The sequence below is a fragment of the Scedosporium apiospermum genome, assembly GCF_000732125.1.
Source record: "Scedosporium apiospermum strain IHEM 14462 chromosome Unknown SEQ_SAPIO_0165, whole genome shotgun sequence".
Lineage (NCBI taxonomy): Eukaryota > Fungi > Ascomycota > Sordariomycetes > Microascales > Microascaceae > Scedosporium > Scedosporium apiospermum.
Genome location: NW_015971866.1, coordinates 807,414 through 824,585, shown reverse-complemented (window position 1 = coordinate 824,585; position 17,172 = coordinate 807,414). Strand labels below are relative to the sequence as shown.

Below are 17,172 nucleotides of genomic sequence, written 5' to 3'. Positions count from 1 at the left end.
CGCAGGATCAAATGGGGAGACATTTCATCCGCGACCATCAAGACACCGAGTCCCACCCGATTTAAACTGATGCGACCCTTTCAGTCTGGCGATTGCCGCGCCCCTCTCTTCCTGCGACTCCTGCCCTATCCGGGTATGCGACTGCGGATTGGAAAGGTTTTACTACGCATACTGCACGAAGCGAATTCCCCGCTGACCAACGGCGACGAGATACGAAGGAAAAGGGAAACTAATGACATGGTCCCCTTTCGATCCCATTGTTGACGTTTGTTTGTTGTTCCCCAGCCTTTTGTTTTTCTTTCCCCCTTGCGCCTACCACACACACCCACGCGGCCTGTGGTGCCGGCCTACACCTTTTTCTGATCCTCACCGTATTTCCGTCGACGTGAGTGCCATCGGGTGGTCACGCAGGAGCAGACCGTAATCGTCTCATCCTGGTAAAAATCCGCAGGCGGTCGGGTTTAAAAATAAAATCGCCTTTTTTTCCCCGTCGCAAAAAGACACAGCTTGGCAGATCTATAACACACACGGCACATCTGCAGAGTCTGTTTTGGTAAAATCCGCGGCCAATGAATGTTGCGCTACGAAGTCGCAAGCCCCCTTTGCGCGTCCCTTTCTAGCCTCCTTCGTACAAGCTGGGGCGATTTTGATCTAATGAAGAGGTAAACAATAGAAATCAATGTCAACAAGAAGGATGGCCAAGTCAGTAAATGCGCTCTTTCCTTCCTCTCCACACGCGCTAGCTCCCGGGCGTGTCCGAGGTGCGCCAGAGCTTCACCAAGGCGAGCAAGCGAGCGCAAACATCCCCTTGAGATGAGGTGTGTGTGGGAAATCTACAGGTTCTTGAAGTTGATTGATCGATGCTTCAATGTTTCAAAGGCCTGGCGCTTACGTGAGTACCATTTCAACACATTGGATCAATGAAATGAACAGCGACAAGTACAAAGGCATGCGCCGTGAAACAGAGGACCTCGGACATTACTCTCGTCCAGCGACTCATTCTCAAGCTTTCTTTCAAACGCTCGCTCGTTAATTCTATCTTCACCTACGACGAGACGTGGGCGCATCGTAAACTACATCGAGGGTCATCGCCTGTTGCGCTCAAACCAGAAAGTCGCATGTGGCGTGGATGGCTCCACGACATTTCCAAGGCATCAGCCGTAAACTACTTCGTAGCATTGTTTTGTCAGGTGTCCATTTTCGTCCTCGGAGGTTAAATCGTACCGTACATTACATGTGGCCCGTCAATGTGGATTGGTTCCCCTCGTTTTCGCAACCCACGAAATATGGTTCAATGTTCTTGAAGAATGGATGATGAAAAGGGCACGAGCACACACAAGTTGCTAAGGTTAGCCCGGACTGGTTGGCCTGCCCACTTGGGTTGCTAAAGACGGCCGTTGGTTTCATCAAAGAATAAAGAACGTTGAACGACGGCAACCTGCCTGGTCAGGAAACCCTTTCCACCGACAGAGTCCCTGCCATGGCGCAGACGTAGCCCACCTGACAAACGAGCTGGGCGATCCTTCTTCCCGAACAAGAGCTCTAAAACTTGCCGAACCGGAAGATATTCGAGTCTTCTCAGGCGCTTTGGGGAAGGACGGGCTCTGAGACTTGAGACTTCATCGTTCAACGGCTGGTTTCCACTCGTTGGTGCGGCGCGAACTGTCCGGCGTTTCGAGGAACCACAGAAGCCAAACCGACTCCTCGTAGCGTTCGCCATTCGGCGCATATCCCAGGAAAAGTTTCAAATGCAAACCTGCTACGTACCAGGTCCATCCAGACATTCCAGTTTGCCAGCGAAACCGTGCGGAATTTGGTGCATTTGGCGCTGGGTTTTGTTTTTTTAGCTTCGACGTTTCAATGTTCGGTGTTCGATGTCCAATCTTGCGCCCATTTAGCCAATCGATCCTGCCGCGAACGCCCCCTTCTCATTTAATGGTTTTGTTCACGACGTTTCTTGTTGGTCGGGCGGCCTTGTCATGCCGAGCTTGGCTTTGAATTTCTCCCCAAAGGTCCAACATTGGAACTTTCTTATTTACAAGTACAGCGACGCAGGTGTTGCTGGTTACTAGTTCGAGCCCAACATGCAAGATATCCTCCGATCAGTTCTCTGCTCGAAAGCGCTCCGTATTACAAGTAGACTTCCATGTTCCTTTCTGGTAGCCGTGGTGGGATCAATCAGATCTACCTCAGCATTGATCTTACCTGTCAAGTACGGCAATACTTCGACTTCCTTGCCTCCCTCTTGGCCCTGGCGCCCGCGGTGCCTATTGGTCTGCGCATGCGGCATCTACTACTTCACAGCATCACCTTGCTGGCACCACCCGAGACCATCCCCGATTGAGCAGGCCTTGCTGCCCATCTATTCCATTTCCATTTCGTTCTGACATGTCTTTGCATGTCCAGGAACGGGGGCGGTCGCAATGAGTTTGTCTGGCTCAGAATCCGCCAACCCGTGAATACATGACCGCAGAGAGCACGAGAACCTTGAACCCCTGCTCATGTTCAGTAACAAACTACCAAGGGGAACTGCGCGGATGCGATCCGCATGGTGGCTGACGAAGGACGACAAGTATTTTTTGTCTATTATTTTGTGTCAGCTCCTTGATCCTGCAAAGTGCCAGTCAGCCATGTTGCTTGGATGTCTGTAGAACCCTGTTGCAGCAGTGACACCCGATGGTGTGAGAGTGCATCTGGCGCCCGCCTGCAGGTCACCCACACTGGACTGGAGGCGAGTCATGTATCGTTGATTGATCCGGGGCAGAGAAAGCAAGTCTCAAAGTTTCCCTGTCCTCTTGACAAAGCGTGCCATTCATCCATAAACTCCAAGTTACGTACAAATACCTGGGAGCAGCTGTTACATCCCACGACTCAATCCCGACACCTGCGCGCACACACCTAATGCGAAGGAGACTAATACTTCGTACTTGGGTATTGAGCGCGGGAAGTTGACTAGTGGGGGTAACCAGGAGAAGCTGGGAAAATACTTCGCACAGGACGAAGCGAAGTGTCGCAGACGAACTCAAAAGACTGCTTCGCATCTCGAGGAACATGACATATCCCGGGGAAAATTGCGCGGCAGCAGCGGGGTTTCTTGCCCGAGCTGTTCCTAACAAAGCAAAGGAGAGGGAGGCGCAATTTTTAGAGTCTGGGGATTGTCGTCTTGAATACGACGACGACTAACTTTGTTGACCGTCAGTGTACGACGCCCGCCTGTCCTAACTAAACTCGGGCGATGGGGACTGTCCTTGGATAAATGGGGAACTCTCGTTCTCGCGAAGGCGACGGTTAAAAACGAGAAAAGCTGAATGGCGTGTGTGGTCGCAGTCGATCTTCCTCCGTCAATGACGCCGACTAGCGCAGAAACAAGCGTGGCGACATCTGGAGAGGGGGGGTTGCCCATCTTCATGCAAAGCATTAAATTGAATGCACACTCAATTACCCTTACACCGCCTGGCGAGATGATGGAATCAATCCGAGGACGCTCGACAACAGGTATCCCGCAGTTGTTTCTAGTGTCTGAAGGCTCGAAAATCAACATAAACAGTCGCAACTAAGTTGGAATTTACAAGCAGAACCTAGCAAAACTAGTAGTGATCGAGTGGCTGGCGATAGAGATGGCGGGAGGCCCCTGACACGAGCGCCGGGAAATATTGCTTCAAAATATCTCGGCAAGCGCAGCTCGACTGGCCGAAACGGGGGGTTACAAAAATGTTGACCCGACCAAGTTCCAACCAGTCACTTGCCCTTTAGCTCAATCAACTCGACACTAATGCCACCCGACCATCAGACTGTCGCTTGATGCAACATGGGCGCTTCATTTGAGCTGCCATTCGCGTGCGCAGAGGAATTGGCAGGTCATGAATGCGAAGGAGAGCATTCAAGCTTGCGCAAAAACCCTATGCGCAGTCTCGAGCATCCTGAAAGTGCCCACCGTCTTCGAAGGACTGGAGCCAAATTTGTAACGGTCTCCCGTTTTGGGCTGAATTTCTCATCACGTGATTTGGCGGAATTGTCGTGTTTTCTGGCTTAACAATTTACGCGAGATGAATTCCGATGCCGACGATCGAGTTTCCGCTGTTCTCTCAATTCAAGAGAGCAGAAAATTGAAAATTAAATACAGCTTGAGAATTCCAATATTGGGGCGATCGTCTGAATTAACTGAAATGAGAAATTTTGCTTGTCGCTGATGATTTATTCGAAAGCCTTCGAAATGTCGACGCCGTGGGGAGACGCGACGAACCTCTGTCTGAGCCGCAATGAGGCTAGTTCCTTGAACTGTGGAGATTCCCCGGAAAATCGTCATTGCCATGGCGACGGAAGCTGTCTTTGTCCATCGCTCAGCTGACTCGCCCAACAGATGAGAGCCGGCCAATCAGCTGCTCTAATTTCCTCCACCCACTCAGATGAATGTATCATACACTATAATTAGTATGAGAAATACCTCTAATGGCTGACAAAGGCATTTGAGACTTGGACTGAATAAAGGATTGGATGGATAATACACAAGAATTGTTCGTTGCAGAGGAAACTGTTATGCAGGATCCAGCACAAAATAAACAAAGCAGCAATTTCCCTGCTAATCTCCAGATCCTTGAAGAAGACCAATTTCCGCTGAGGCCATTCCTCCCTTTATTCCCTTGATCATTCATTGCACTCTTCCTCCAAACCAGGGCCTGAAAAAAAACACCATCTTGAACATCTGTCTATGTTTTCCTTTTTTCCAATTGTGCCTACTATCTACAATTCATGTACCTTTCGAAGCTCTCTTGCCCCTTCCCTCATAAGCTACTATAGACAAACCCTGGACCTGATTGCGATTTCCAACTCTGCGAAGACTCGTTGGAAAGCACGACACACACTTGCCAAACCACACACCACAAAAATTTCCATGAACTGAACTTGCGTCTTCCTTGTTTCTCTCTCGAGTCGCCACTGTTCCGTTCCCTGGCAACTTGTCATCGCCTCGACGACCTCATATCCCCTAAGTCTCGGACCCGAAATAAGACCACCGCGGAATCACAACACCGAGCCAGACACACACATATGCTAGGCCAGCATTAGGCATTCCTCGCTCTTTCATCTCCCTCCTACTCTCCGTGGATTATCTACCCTCATTTGGCCGACCTCTCTAGTCCATTCTTCGAAGGACGCGTCGAGTGGAAGTCTCTTCGAATCTCGGATCCGAACAGACAGTGCCGTGGGAACCGCGGAGCTCTCCCGCGCCTTACTCACCTTCGCCCACCCATCGCGTATATCATATTCGCATCACAAACCTTCCGTCACGGGAAGGCGACGGCCAAGGGTCCAACCCTCCTCCAACGCGTCAGGTTTTTTTTCTCTGGCGCAGTCGGCCTCATACGGTGGCATGCCAGTTGGCGAGAATAATCGCATAAACTTCTGAATCATAACAACCGCGCATATTCATCATGGATGCTAGAGTAAGTGCAAATCGCAATTTCATATATGGTTGTCCCATTCCCCTTTCATCCCCTCCTAGCTCCAGTTACGGGGTATGTCACGATTGTTTTCGGCTGCGTTCCCTTCAGCATCGTTACTTCAGCCGTGACTTGCGTCTCCTTTCCTGGTCAAACTGCCAAGGATATGCGTTGTTAATATATCCTGTGCCTGATATCTAGCCTCAGCGCCTTCGAGTTTTCCCATCCTTCGGGAACGAAAACGTCCCCCCTGCCGCTACCGCGTCGTCTGCCCATATCCGCGAGAAGTCCCTCGGCGGTGCGTCAGCTATGGTTGGCGGATTGAAGACCGCTGCGAAGCGGACTGCCTTCGCTGATCTTAGCAACACTGCCGCCACTCAGCCCCTCGCTACTCAATGCGGACAGAAGAAGGGGACCAAGAACGAGGGAGTTGCCTGTGATGTTGCTGTGGCAGGTGGAAAGGATGCTTTCCGCCGTCCTGCTCAGCGACCTCTGAAGCCTTTGGCTGGTGTCGGAAACCAGGCGAAAGTTCCTGCGGCGGTCCAAGTAGCCCAACCCGCAGCCAAGGTGGTTGCGCCAAAGAAGGCGGCGGTCGTGATCTATGAGGATAGCCAAAGCAGCAGCACAGAGCACGCCAACCCGCCTCCTGCGGTCAGCACTGTTACGAACCAGTATAAGATACGCCAATACAAGAGCCACCCCCAGTTGAAGCTTGAGGCGCCTGTTCTGCGAAGGACTCAGAGTAGGCTTCTCGGAGCCCAGTCTGGGTCCCAGGTAGATGTGCTGCCCATCCTGGCCGACCTGACGGAGGCCTTGTACGAGGACGCAGTCGAACACCTCGTCGACCCCGATACGCAAGCCCCGGCTGCTCCTGAGATGGAGGATGTAGCTCTTCCTGTGGACAGTGGTGCTAGCGCTGGTGTTCTGCTCCCCGTGGCTGCCGACGACATCCTCGCCGAGTACCAAGAAGAGAAGGTCACCTCGGCCACGCTCATGTCTGAGCCCGAGGAGTACTGGGAAGAGGAGGAAGAGGAAATGTACGACGATCAGGGTTATACGACCGCCCATTCGTTCCGATCCCGCGGTGACCTGACGACAGGCGGCGTCACCACGCTTCCTTTTCCTAAGACGACGAACAAGGTTCTCCGAGAACTCGAGGCGGCTAAGGCATTTGTGGAGAGCACACGTCCTCAGTACGACGTCGATGAGGACGTGTGGGATGTCAGCATGGTCGCTGAATATGGCGAAGAGATTTTCGAGTACATGCGGGAGCTCGAGGTAAGGCAACAATACAAGAGAGGACTTCTGAGAGAGATTGCTGGTGCTAATCAAGTCATTTTTTTTTTCAGGTCCGCCTTCTTCCCAACGCCCATTACATGGACATCCAGACGGAAATCCAATGGTCTATGCGCTCAGTCTTGATGGATTGGCTTGTCCAAGTCCACAACCGCTTTAACCTCCTTCCCGAGACCTTGTTCCTTGCCGTCAATTTTATTGATCGATTCCTCTCCTACAAGGTTGTATCCCTTGGCAAGCTGCAGCTTGTGGGTGCCACAGCTATCCTGGTAGCCGCCAAGTACGAAGAGATCAACTGCCCGTCGCTTCAAGAGATCGTCTACATGGTCGACCAGGGCTACACCATCGGAGAGGTTATGAAGGCCGAACGCTTCATGCTTAGTATGCTTGGCTTCGAGTTGGGCTGGCCTGGTCCGATGAGTTTCCTCCGCCGCATCAGCAAGGCTGACGACTACGATCTCGAGACGCGCACGCTCGCCAAGTACTTCATTGAAGTGACCATCATGGATGAACGATTCGTTGGAAGCCCTTGTAGTTTCATCGCGGCCGGTGCTCATTGCCTCTCGCGACTCATGCTTCGAAAGGGAGACTGGGTATGTTGTCTCTTGCCTCTGCAATGCCTCCAAGTCACACTCGCAACAGTATACACTAACACAGTCCTGATTCTTATAGTCCCCTGCCCACGTCCACTATTCCGGCTACACATGGAGTCAGCTGAAGCCGTTGCTCAACATGCTCCTTGATTGTTGCCAAGTGCCTCTTCAGCATCATGCGGCGATTTTCGAAAAGTACAGTGATAAGAGGTTCAAGTACTGCTCGGAGTTCGTCCAGGATGAGATCAAGGCGGGCTTCGAGCTTCCAAGCCATCAGCCGAGCATTCTGCCCTACTCAACGGTGCAGTACCGCGACACCTTTGATGGTACTAGTGGTGTGGCGGGTAGCGACTTCATGTATCCCAGTGTCCAACAGGCGGCTGAGGCTTAGATTCGCACCGGCCGCCACAGGCACTATATCCTTGTTCGAGAAGGACTGTGACGATTCCCTAACGACGTTGACGATGTTCACGACTTTTTTTTGTTCCTGTTTTCAATTTTTTTGGCCCGCCTGCGGTTCTGACGACGAAGTTACTTTCCGTCTCGGCGACGATCTCGAATCGGACCCATCAGTTCTCCGAAGGCAAACGGCGCCAGCTTTGTCACATTGATTTTTTCTCTTTTCCCTGGAGTTAAGGCCTTGACAGCATAGCAAGGACAGGCAGGCAAGTGATAGAAGGAATAGGTATTGAGCAGCATAAAACCTCCCCAGGAACAAAAATGTTTACCACCGAAAAAAAAGGCGCATTGCGGACTTCTGTTTTCTCACTTTTCTGTCGCTCTTCTCTCCCACGCACTCTGTGTTGTCTCACTGTTAGGAGGTCGTTGTCGATTCTCTTCTTTGTTCTCTCGAGCTTCTTTTGTGGGTATGGTTTAATATCTTGTCTCCGGACATATTTTATCGTCGGTTTTCTTTGGTATCCTCATGTTTTGGCGAGGCTTCAGGAAAGGTGTGGGTGTCTCCATTCTATTGATGTTCTTGTTTATACATGTTGCAGTAGCTGGTCATCCATTGATCTTTTTATTGAACCCTTACTGGTTACAGAGGCCTAGGTACTATTAGCTGTACTTATAGGAACCGATGGTTAGAAAAGTACGATATTGATGGTCCTTCAGGATTAAGTTGAACCCGGCCAGACCGATTCAAACCCTCCAATTAGTAGTGTATTCCTCAAGAGGCTGAAACGCATACCCATGGTGCATACCTCGTGGTCATTTCCATGGCTTGCCGCTGTTGCATCTTGCTTAGTGCATCTATCCGAGTCTTGATCCTTCAAGGTTGACAGATCATGGGTGCGTTAGCCTCTAAACACCACACGATAATCCTTTGGGGACTTCTCCGCCATTTCGCACACGAGTATTTCCACAGGGCTTTATTGGTGCGCTTTCCACGTCAGATTTCACACTTCCCCTGCACCGACTAGACCCTGCGCAACCGCATGGGCGGCTGACTGGGGGCTGGAAGTCGGAGCCGCAGAAGTGGCGTTGTTGCTATGATTGCGACATTGTCAGCTTGAGCTCTTTTTTTTTTTTTTTCTTCTTCTTCTTCTTTTGTTTTCGCATCCTGAAGAGTGTCGCATTTCGATTGGTCTCGACCCTCGACCCTTTTTCGCGGCTCTGGATGACGCGTGGGGGTCCATCTGCACGCTGGTTGCAAGGGTCGCATGGGCAGAAAGGAGGATTGATTGATTCAAATGTTTCGTGCAGGTTCCGGTTTTCGCAGCTGCAAAACCCGCGTCGGTGAATGCGAATTGTGTGGTTCGCTTATTACTAAAAGATCAGTGATAACAATGAGTTTCTTGAGAGCTCATTTGCGATCTTCAGGTCCCGGAATGCCCATTGATCGAAATTTCCCGGCTCGCGCAGACGCCACCTGCAAGGTCGTGCTCTTCATCCTAATTACTTCGTTGTCATCTGCCTGTCAAATTTATACGAGTTTTGAGGTTTCTGGAGAGCTGTGCCTCGGTATAATTTCATATATCCTAGTGGAGTGCTCTTCGTTCATATTTGTTCAAGGCTCGTTGGCCAAGCCTTATTTCTGGGGGCCTTCCCGCCAAATTCTAGTTCTAGTGTACTGTGTGCACTACAAAGTCGAGTGCGAAGTAGTGCTAACCTACAAGGTCGAGGCGGGTGATAATCTCAAATGTACACTAGCCCTTAGCAGCAGGAAAATTGAAGGAAGGGTCCCATGACCCCAGGACAGGCGCGGGATCCCATGGCAAGAGTTTTAGTTCGTGAGTAGTTTGGAAATGTTATGCAGCTCCAAGCGGTTTCTTTAACCCTCAAGTGCGAAATGCTTCCTATGCACCAATCCCCAGTTGTCAATGCCCGAATCCTCCCGTCTGCACTTCGCACAACATTTGCAATAGCAGCGGGTACATGCCTCATGCTCTCCTTGGCAAAAGAAAACCAACTTACTGGTAAGAACGGGAACTCCATGTGGATCGTCTAGTGGACGAAGTCAAGCAGTAGCTAGAAGACCCTAGCTAGGATCCATCTCGGTGCTATGGAAGAAAGCTAGCTGGGCACTAAGAAGGTCTTCTCCTGACTATTCCGGGCGGGTAGAGCCCGTCACTCCTCAGGTCGGATGAAATGGGAGGAGATGCTCGTGTGGATGTGTGTCCACTCCGTTCGACCTCGCTCGTGGGCGACGCTAAATCTGTTTAGATCTCGTCGATATTGATGGACCCCACGCACCGTTACTCTGGGTCCCTTGACATCCCCAACTTCAGTTGTGTACCCGTAATACGTAGCGCACACTAGTAGTGTACTTCGGAGAGTGACATTCAGCGATCCATGCTCCAGCCAAATGTCTCCACCGCTAGCACGAAGTAGCGCAGTACGTAGCTTCCTCCGTAACAGCCGGGAAAATGCTTCTCTGCGACTGCTACACCGCCAGAGATGGAGATGTGACTCCTTCCCCATTCGAGCCCCTCCTGTTGTATTGATCCCCTTCACACTTCGTATACAGTGTACTTCGTACAGGGTCGTACTTGCGTCGCGGTTGGTCTCGCGGTTGGTCCAAATACAGCGCAAGGTCGTCGAAAACAGTACAAAGTAAAACAGTGTCGAACAGTGTCAACCGCAGTACAACTTAAATCCCGACTCCGAGAACGGCTTTCCCGCGGAAAATCTGGGGTTAAGCTACCCAAAAAGGAAAAAATTCGACTCACCGCCTAATTTTTCACCAGGGGTAGCTGAGCTTTTTAGTTTTAATTTTTTTTTTTTTTTCCCCTTGCCTTTTGGAAGTTTGTTCGCCTTGTCGCACCAGTCACGATTGAGAGTTGGGAAAAAACTGAATTTGAGGAATAAGAAAAAATCTCTCCTCTTACGTGTTGTGTCTTCGAACAAAAACATACTTTCCCTATACAAACAACTATCAATCTTCTTCTAAACAGGACCATCTCTCTACCTTCATCACCAATTCACATTCTCTCTTCATCCTATCAACCCTGGTCCTTTCTTGTTCTTGGGATTGGAGAGTTTCCACTGCGGCCCACTCACAAGCTTGAATTGGCAAGGGAGTCACTCATCGATCCTGTCCTTCCTCTCCACCCTTTCTATTCCTTCTTTTTCCGACAAGGTCCACATTGCGCTCGCACCTCACTCCTCCCCTCCGGCAATTGATCCCCTTTATTACTCATACCTACCTTCCTGGGTGTCAAGACCAACCTCACCTCCTCTGCGATTTACTCCTCTCCCCTTAATTCATTGTAGGTGGTCCTTACTGTGGCTTCTTCTTTCGCAACAGTGCCTTCCTTCCGAGAGAGCGCCGAGCACCCAGAGACTGACCTCAACTGCTTTCCTCTCCAGCCCCCCCTCCCTCTCTTCCTCGATTTCCTACCCTCTACAATGTCTAAGAGGCCTGCCGAGGACCTTCGGGCGGCGTCTGAGGACGCCGGCTCGCTCTCTGCTGGATCCAAGGCGCGGTTCCAGAGGAATGCCATTAAGGACCCCGAGACGGGCGACCTGTACCTAGGGCCCGATCAATTCATCGACGCCGTCGCGCCGGTGGATGAAGACTACGTAAGTTATCCAACACTTTTTTTTTTCGGCTTTTGGTAGCTTGAATGGCGCCGTTGCCCCACTCCTAGAGATGGGGCAATCACATTGAATGTCTGGAAAGATGAGGAGATGGTCCTCTCCGACACCCGTGTCGCGAACCGCACTAACGACGCATCTCGCGTACAGCACAAGGTGAAGCGGGATCAGTATAGTATCCTGTTTCATGTCGCCGACCGGAGAGGTACAGGCAAGGTGACCCTGAGTGACTGGACAGCCTTCGAGAATGTCCTCTCGAAACCCGATGCCGAGTACGAGATTGCCTTCCGCCTCTTCGACATCAACCGAACCGGATCCGTCAACTACGCGGATTTCAAGAAGCTCTACCAAATGAACAAGGGCCCTGAGAGCATCCCCTTCGACTGGAACTGCGAATGGGCCAAGCTCTACACTGGTATGAAGAAGACGCGCCAGGAATTGGACTACAATCAGTTTTCGCAGATGCTTCGCGGTCTGCAAGGCGAGAGGATCCGCCAAGCTTTCCAGCTGTTCGACAAGGACGGCGATGGTTTCATCGACCCCGAGCACTTCGAGCGCATCATTCTCGAGACTGCCAAGCACAAGCTTTCCGACCACGTCATCCAGAACCTGGGCTCTCTGTGCAACATCTCCAAGGGCAGCAAGATTTCTTATGCCAACGTTCGCGCCTTCCAGAACATGATCAAGGAGATGGATCTCGTCGAGCTCATTGTGCGAAAGGCGTGTGCCAAGAGCGCAGACGGCAAGATCACACGTACCGAATTCCTTAACCAGGCGGCCAAGATCACCCGTTTCTCCCTCTTCACCCCCATGGAGGCCGATATCCTCTTCCACTTTGCCAGCCTTAACGAGCCTTCGGGAAGGCTTGGCCTCACCGACTTTGCCAAGGTGCTTGATCCCTCGTGGCGACACTATGAATCGGATGAGTCGATCCATAAGCCGCAGCCTAAGAGGAGCTCGATTCTCCATTCTATCCTGTCGTCGACCTACAGTTTCGCATTGGGAAGTGTTGCTGGTGCCTTTGGTGCTTTCATGGTTTATCCCATCGATCTCGTAAAGACGCGCATGCAGAACCAGCGAGGCGCCATTCCGGGACAGCGGCTCTATAACAACTCGCTCGACTGTTTCCAGAAGGTTATCCGTAACGAAGGTGTCCTCGGATTGTACTCTGGTGTTCTTCCTCAGCTCGTCGGCGTGGCCCCCGAGAAGGCCATCAAGCTTACCGTGAATGACTTGGTTCGAGGCTGGTTTACCCGCAGCGACGGTAATATCTGGTGGATGCATGAAGTGATTGCCGGTGGCGCCGCCGGTGGTTGTCAAGTCGTAAGTGAAAAGAAACGTCCCAATCCTGGCCCTCTTTTACCCTTTCTCCAGTCTCTCGGCGAGTGGTTGCTGTTCGTTCCTGAGGTCGACCCTGCCAATCGGGTCGGGTTCATTAGCAAATGACAATTTATCGCACTTACGGCATTATCAAATAAGCTGACATGCCCCGCCTTTCTTCGTAGGTTTTCACCAACCCCCTCGAGATTGTCAAGATTCGCCTTCAAGTCCAAGGAGAGATGTCCAAGGCCGTCGATGGCCCACCCAAGCGGTCCGCCATGTGGATCGTTAAGAACCTGGGGCTTAAGGGGCTCTACAAGGGTGCGTCGGCCTGTCTCCTCCGAGATGTGCCTTTTTCGGCCATCTACTTCCCCGCATACAACCACTTGAAGAAGGATCTCTTCGGCGAGTCCCCGACCAAGAAGCTTGGCGTTCTCGAACTCCTCACATCTGGCGCGATCGCCGGTATGCCTGCGGCGTACTTGACGACGCCCTGCGACGTCATCAAGACTCGACTCCAGGTCGAGGCTCGTAAGGGCGAAAGCCATTACCACGGTCTGCGTCACTGCGCCTCGACCATCCTGAAGGAAGAAGGTTTCAAGGCTTTCTTCAAGGGTGGCCCGGCTCGTATCCTCCGATCGTCTCCTCAGTTCGGTTTCACTCTCGCGGCGTATGAAGTTCTTCAGAACGCGTTCCCCATGCCCGGACAAGCCAAGGAGGTCCAGTCCATCAGCACCGCCGCGTCGACGCTCAAGGAGAAGTTCGATCCTACACCATTCGGCAGGAGCCGAAATGCGCTGAAGATCATTCTCGACTTGGATGAAGATTTCGGAAAGCTCAAGTTCCCCAACCAAGGCTCCTGGACAGCTCTACCTAGGTCATTGGGAGGTCGCTCTTAAAAAAAAAAATTCCATTCCACAAAAAAAGTATGGGATGGTAAAAGGGGAGAGGAATTAAAAAACCAAGAAAAAGAAGGGGAAGAAAAAACTAATACCCCTTGGCCCTTTTTTTTAAGGATCATCCCCTCGGCTGGTTATCGGGTGGACGGGCGGGCGGGACGTTTTGTGGTCGGCGATGTCGGATTTATGGGGCGAGATGAAGCCAGGAGCGAACCACTGCGGATTCCGCCAAGGTTTCCTTCATTGTTCCTCTGCATTGTCTTTGACCTTTCCGGCATCGAACGACGGCATTAATTAAGCTCGTTACATCAAGTCCCTCCAATTGCGTTGCTCGCCTTCTGGGCTAACGCTGAGAAACGGGCCGGTGTCGCGTGCCGGCTAACCCCGGCTACAACCGCCCAGCCTAGGCAGGCATCAAGCCATCTTTATTCTGTCAAAGTCCTGTTCTTGTTTGAAAGATTCCCAATTTCGCATGTCTCCTCTATTGATAGACTAGAGATTAGAGACTAGAGCCTTTTTTTTTTTTCTCTTCCTTTTTTCTTTTTCTTTTTCTTTCCTTGTTCTGCTTTCTTCCTTGACTTCATTCCATGGCCCAGTCTCATTCACATTTTGTTGTTTTGCGTCAAATATTCACGGCATGAAACCATACAGGAAGGGCGTTGCGAGCAAAAAAAGATAGGAAGCGGCATTATTACTACTACATGGATTTTCAACTAACTGTGCTTGTCTGGCCTCCTCTTGCCTCAACTATGTGTTTCTGTTTCTGTTTTGGCTTATTGTATTCCCATCTTCTCCCATCTTCTCCTCTCTTCTTGGATTTGTTAGCGTCTTGCGAGCCTGTTGATTTTCGTCCTTTCTCGTTTTGCTTCTGTGGTTATCGTTGGGGGTTGGCATTGTCTGATTTTGCTCATTTGTCGTCGACTTTTTTTTCTTTCTTTTTCGGTAAGGGGAAGGGAGCTTTTATATGGCATTACGGGGGCCAGTTGCTGGTACGGCGTGTACTTGATGCTTCGGAAGCCCAGTCGAATCGGGAGACTGGAGCGCGAGCGGTGCACATGGGTCGTGGTGTCTCGGAAAAGTGGCGCTGGTTCGGACGAGCCGTGGTCGGTGTTGTTTTGGAAATAGGTTTGATGCACTACTAGATAGAAGTTGAAGATAATATACACTGCATAGTTGGAATTGATAGTTTTCTTGCAACCAACGATGGGCTGAAGCGGTAATTCATTGATGATCCATTTCCATACGCAGACGAGGCACCTTCTTTCGCCTTATATCACGAACCAGCTGTTCGGGAAGGACGAAACGTTCGACTGACTGGCATCCACTGCGAAGCACTTCGTACACGTCGGAACTACTGCGCACAAGGATCGGAATGAAGTGGTTTAACATGGTCACGATCCCCGGTCTGTCCCAGGCTTACTTCATACTTCATACGGTGAGAAGTACCCTGCCCTGGGCTGCAGTGCCCTTTGGCTGCACCTGCATGATAATATGTACTAGTAGCAGTACAGATCGTCAGCGCATTCTGAACCAAGATTTCGAACATTTCACACAGAATATCTCGCTCCTCGCACCGAGTACTTATAATTCTACCGGGATCCCCATAGTGGAGCTCCGTACTAATCGCTAGCACCAAGAATAAACGATCAGAGAATTAGTTTAGCTCCAATATTAAATTGATTTCTAATCATTGATCCAGGTTCCCACACCAAGCAGTGACAGCAAAAAGCATCCTGTACCTGGTACAAGTGCTCACAGGTACACTACAACTGCAATGATCAAATTTCTCCGAACTCTGAACCCCATAAATCGATGACGTGCTCGGGCATCCTCGACGCCTCGTTTTTCAATTTGACGTCTCACTTAACCCAGTTCAGAAATGACTCAAACCCTCATGGAAATCTGAATGTTCTAGATATCCGGGTGCTGTATTGCGATGCTCGAGATCGAGTGATCTTCCGAAGAAGGAAAAAACATAAAAAAACTCTCCAAATCTCCTGGTAATGGCTTGCTTTGTACGGAAGATGACTGCCAGCATGAAGGGAGCGAGCGCTGTTGATTTCTGCCCTCCAGTGACAACTCAATAGGGCGCTGCTCATCTCAGACAACACACCAAATCCGGATTAATTACTTGGTCCAGGTGACATCAAACACCATCAAACGTGACACAGCCCAGTCGGCCTTGGGTCTTGTCAAGGGGTTCTTTGTGGGGGGCCTATGACCAAGGGAGTTAGTCACATCCCACGATGAGCGCCAAGGGCCTTGATTCCGTCCTCTCAAATCTTCAAGGACCCCAGTTTTTTAATCCCTCCCACGCCGTACGAGGTACCCATGTGCTAAGTCGCGAGGACCTGCCTCAATCGCGCAACGGCGGGGAAGAGCTAAAAGAGACGCAACCGCCATTAAAAGAAAAGTGTCGTGCCCGCCGTGAAACGGGACCGAGTTGACAGAGAGCACGACGCTTTTCGACCGATGCGCCTGCACAACCTCGGACCGCCGTTACTCTTTTGGCGTTCGAGCCTAATAGCTATCAATATATCTCCGAAACCTCCCCTCCCCTGAACTGAATCTCCACCACCAAAACTAACACCAAAGATGGCGGAGACATCCTCCTTCGTCTCCTTCCTCACCCTCCTCTCCGCCCTCTTCGGCTGGGTCTACACCGCCGCCTGGTCCCTCTCCTTCTACCCTCAACCACTCCTAAACTACCACCGCCGCTCCACCTCCGGCACCACCGTCGACTTCCCCTTCATCAACACCTTAGGCTTCCTCGCCTACTTCACCTCCACGGCCTCCTTCTACTGGTCGCCTCTCGTCCGCGCCCAATACGCCGCCCGACATCACGGCCTCACGCCGACCGTCCAACTCAACGACGTCGCCTTCGCCGCGCACGCCCTCGTGCTCTCCTGTGTTACTACGAGCCAGTATCATCCTACGCTGTGGTCGTTTCGAAAAGACGGCGCGCGCGCGAGACCGAGCCAACCCATCATTGCCATATCGCTGGGCTGCGCACTCGCCGTGCTAGCCGTCTCCGTCGTCGTGCTCTCCTCAGCGGCGAAGCCGGACTTCGACCCTGCTACCGACTGGTGCGCCCTCGACGTCGTCTACGCCATCTCCTACGTCAAACTCCTCGTCACCCTCGTCAAATACACCCCGCAGGTCCTCGCCAACGTCCGCAACCAATCCACCCGCGGCTGGTCCATCTGGCAGATCCTCCTCGACCTCACAGGCGGCCTTCTCTCCATCGCCCAGCAGGGAGTCGACTCGTACCTCCAGCGCGACTGGTCCGGCATCACGGGGAACCCCGTCAAGTTCGCCCTGGGCAACGTCTCGCTTGCGTACGACGCCGTGTTTATATTGCAGCATTATGTGCTCTATCGAGAGGGGAGGACGGGGAAGACCGCTACGGAGGGTGGGGAGGAGGTTAGCGGGGAGGAGGAGCCGTTGTTGAGGCGGAGGGATGTTGAGGAGCAGAGGATAAATTAGAGATTCACATCTCGTCTCTTTCTTTTTTTCTTTTCTGGTTTATTCCCATTTTACCCCCATTCTCTACCTTTTTAGAGATCGGATGCAAATACCTCTCTT

General features: G+C 51.5%; 2 protein-coding genes and 1 pseudogene across 2 annotated transcripts; all 3 read left to right on the top strand.

Annotated features, from left to right (window-relative positions):
* Positions 1-5,429: 5,429 nt before the first annotated feature.
* SAPIO_CDS10406 (Cyclin) lies at positions 5,430-7,718 on the top strand (the record flags this gene model as incomplete). The annotated part of the gene is made up of 4 exons (XM_016783996.1): positions 5,430-5,441; positions 5,640-6,716; positions 6,788-7,327; positions 7,407-7,718. 4 exons carry the CDS (start codon positions 5,430-5,432, stop codon positions 7,716-7,718), a joined length of 1,941 nt encoding a protein of 646 aa, XP_016638831.1.
* Positions 7,719-11,179: 3,461 nt separating this feature from the next.
* Positions 11,180-13,587, top strand: SAPIO_CDS10405 (Calcium-binding mitochondrial carrier protein; the record flags this gene model as incomplete). The annotated part of the gene is made up of 4 exons (XM_016783995.1): positions 11,180-11,353; positions 11,519-12,691; positions 12,743-12,793; positions 12,874-13,587. The coding sequence occupies 4 exons, from the start codon at positions 11,180-11,182 to the stop codon at positions 13,585-13,587; spliced, it is 2,112 nt and encodes a 703-aa protein (XP_016638830.1).
* Positions 13,588-16,182: 2,595 nt separating this feature from the next.
* SAPIO_CDS10404 lies at positions 16,183-17,073 on the top strand (annotated as a pseudogene; the record flags this gene model as incomplete).
* Between the last annotated feature and the right edge of the window lie 99 nt (positions 17,074-17,172).